The sequence below is a fragment of the Cebus imitator genome, unplaced genomic scaffold (genome assembly GCF_001604975.1).
Source record: "Cebus imitator isolate Cc_AM_T3 unplaced genomic scaffold, Cebus_imitator-1.0 Scaffold223, whole genome shotgun sequence".
NCBI lineage: Eukaryota > Metazoa > Chordata > Mammalia > Primates > Cebidae > Cebus > Cebus imitator.
The window spans coordinates 1663772-1666203 of record NW_016107538.1 but is presented as its reverse complement, the minus strand read 5'-3'; the positions used below and the strand labels follow the sequence as shown (position 1 = coordinate 1666203).

The following is a 2432-nucleotide window of genomic DNA, read 5'->3' as shown; positions in this document are numbered from 1 at the left end:
GCTGGTCTCGAACTCCTGGCCTCAAGTGATCCACCCACCTCAGCCTCCCAAAATGCTGGGATTACAGGCGTGAGCCATCGTGCCTGGCCTCAAGTTCATTTTTAACACATTTGTCTCCCCAACTTGTGGACATAGCCTTGTCTTGTTGATGTTTCTTCCCCTCAGCAACAAGCATAAAGCCCCAAAAGTGTCTCATGTGGAATTGTGCATTAAATTCTAGTTGTTTCATGTTTGTAAATCTTACCTTAACTGAAATCTGAGGAAGCTTAAAGGCAGGGACCCGTTGCCCCCCTAAGTATCATAAAACTGGACATGCATCTACTGGAGCTTAGGGAGAAGGTTGTACTTGGTTAGAAAAGGTGTTCAAGTTATGCTTCTCCCTTGTAGGGATTTTCCAGATGACCCAGGCGTGCAATGGGACACAGAACATGTGGCCAGCGTCCTTCTCCAACATATAGAAGTAAATGGCATCAATCTGGTAAGGGGACACCTTCCTGAATGGAAAGCCTGAGGTCTTGGTCCCATTCATACCAGGGAGTTTCCGTAATTTTTCCTGTGGCCACCCTCCCACTTCCAGTCCTTCTCCAGGGCCACTCTCCAAGGAGGCCAGAACTTCCAGTGCTCACCGTTAAACCTACTGAGGAACAAACATGCCTTTTCATATCTTTTCGATATTTCGTGAGACTAAATAACTAAATTATCAGTGCTCAGATAGAGGAGGGAGATTTTTCTAAGCTGTGTCCTCCTTAACACCCTCAAGGCCCCACCTTTGTCCTGCCACCTAAAAACTCAGGTCCCCCAGAGCCTCCCCAGTGATTCTCATTTATACAGAACTTCACCTCACCTTTCACCAAGCATTTTCACAGAATATCATTTTAACTTTGAAAGTAAGCCAGGCACAGTGGCTCACGCCTGTAATCCTAGCACTTTGGGAAGCCGAGGTGGGTGGATCCACTGAGGTCGGGAGTTTGAGACCAGCCTGACCTACATGGAGTACAAGAGTGAAACTCCATCTCAAAAAAAAAGTAAAATTTGTGGCTGGGTGTGGTAGCTCACGCTTGTAATCCCAGCACCCTGGGAGGCTGAGATGAGCAGATCACCTGAAGTCAGGAGTTCCAGACCAGCCTGGCCAGCATGGTAAAACCCCATCTCTATTAAAAATACAAAAATTAGCCAGGCGTGGTGGCGTGTGACTGTATCCCAGCTACTCGGGAGGGTGGGGTGTGGTGCTGAGGCTCAAGAATCGCTTGAACTCAGGAGGCAGAGTTTGCAGTGAGCGAAGATCGTATTACTGCCCTCTAGCCTGGCGACAGAGCAAGACTCTCTCTCAAAAAATAAAAATAAAAATAAAATTCTGAGTTTACATTGAAGAAATTGAGGTTTTGCAGAGACCAAGCAGCTTGTCCAAGGTAAGCAAGTGGTGGTAAAACTAGGATTTTAAGCCTTGACTTCTTCATTCCAAGAAAACATGAGAATGCATTCATACCCACTAAGAAAGAAAATTTTAGATGCAGTTGAAGTAATAGCCGAGATACGTATTTACTGCAAAGGTGGACAAGCCTAGTAACACCAGTCTCAGTTCTTCTAGGATCAGCAGGACAGCTTAGCCTGTAGTCAATTTTAAAGCTGCCAAAGAGTTTTAAGAGGTTCTTTTGGCTTGGCCTCCTGAGTAGCTGGGCCTGTAGATGCATGCCACCATGACTGGCTAATTTTTGTATTTTTAGTAGCGATGGGGTTTCACCAAGTTGGCCAGGATGGCCTTGATCTCCTGACCTTGTGATCCACCGGCCTTGACATCCCAAAGTGCTGGGATTACAGGCGTGAACCACTGCTCTCCGCCTACTACCAAATTTCTTAGGACACACTTGCTATTGATAGGGAAACTCAAGTTTACAGTACAGTGGGAATGATTTCTCTGGCCTACACTTAGTGCCACAGTAGAAGTATAGACTCATGCTAGCACCATGGCCAGTGTAGCCATAACTGGCTAAGTTACGGGTTTCCATTCAGCCCAGAAGTTTCAACTGCACACGAGAGGTGGTGAAGCAGCAACACAGAAGTACAGATGGAGGTGAGGGGCACAGACTAAGCCACGGGGAGAGAGTTTCTCACCTGGGCTACACCGGGATGAGAACATAAGCTCTCCATCATCATCCAAAGCAAAGCTGGCTCTGCAGCCATCAGTGCAGGAAACTGGGTTCTGTCTGGTCCAAGCTCTGCAGTACTGTGGGAACATCATGAAAACCACAAGGAATGGCAGACAAGAAAGGGTTTTAAAAAGTACAAAGCTAGCTGGGTGCAGTGGCTCATGCCTATAATCCTAGCACTTTGGGAGGTTGAGGTGGGAGGATCACTTGAGGCCAGAAGTTTATGACCAGCCTGGGAAATATAGCAAGACTCCATCTGTATTTTTTTTTTTTTTTGAGTTGGAG

The 2432-nt window shown here is 46.6% G+C and overlaps 1 protein-coding gene across 2 annotated transcripts in view; it reads left to right on the top strand.

The window, feature by feature from the left end:
- PIGL (phosphatidylinositol glycan anchor biosynthesis class L) overlaps positions 1 to 2432 on the top strand; it is a 102857-nt gene that overhangs the window by 76936 nt on the left and 23489 nt on the right. For both annotated transcript variants that reach the window (XM_037727236.1, XM_017496824.2), the window contains exon 3: positions 388 to 478. In XM_037727236.1, the coding sequence (XP_037583164.1) occupies positions 388 to 478 (91 nt within the window). The remainder of the gene's footprint in view (positions 1 to 387; positions 479 to 2432) is intronic.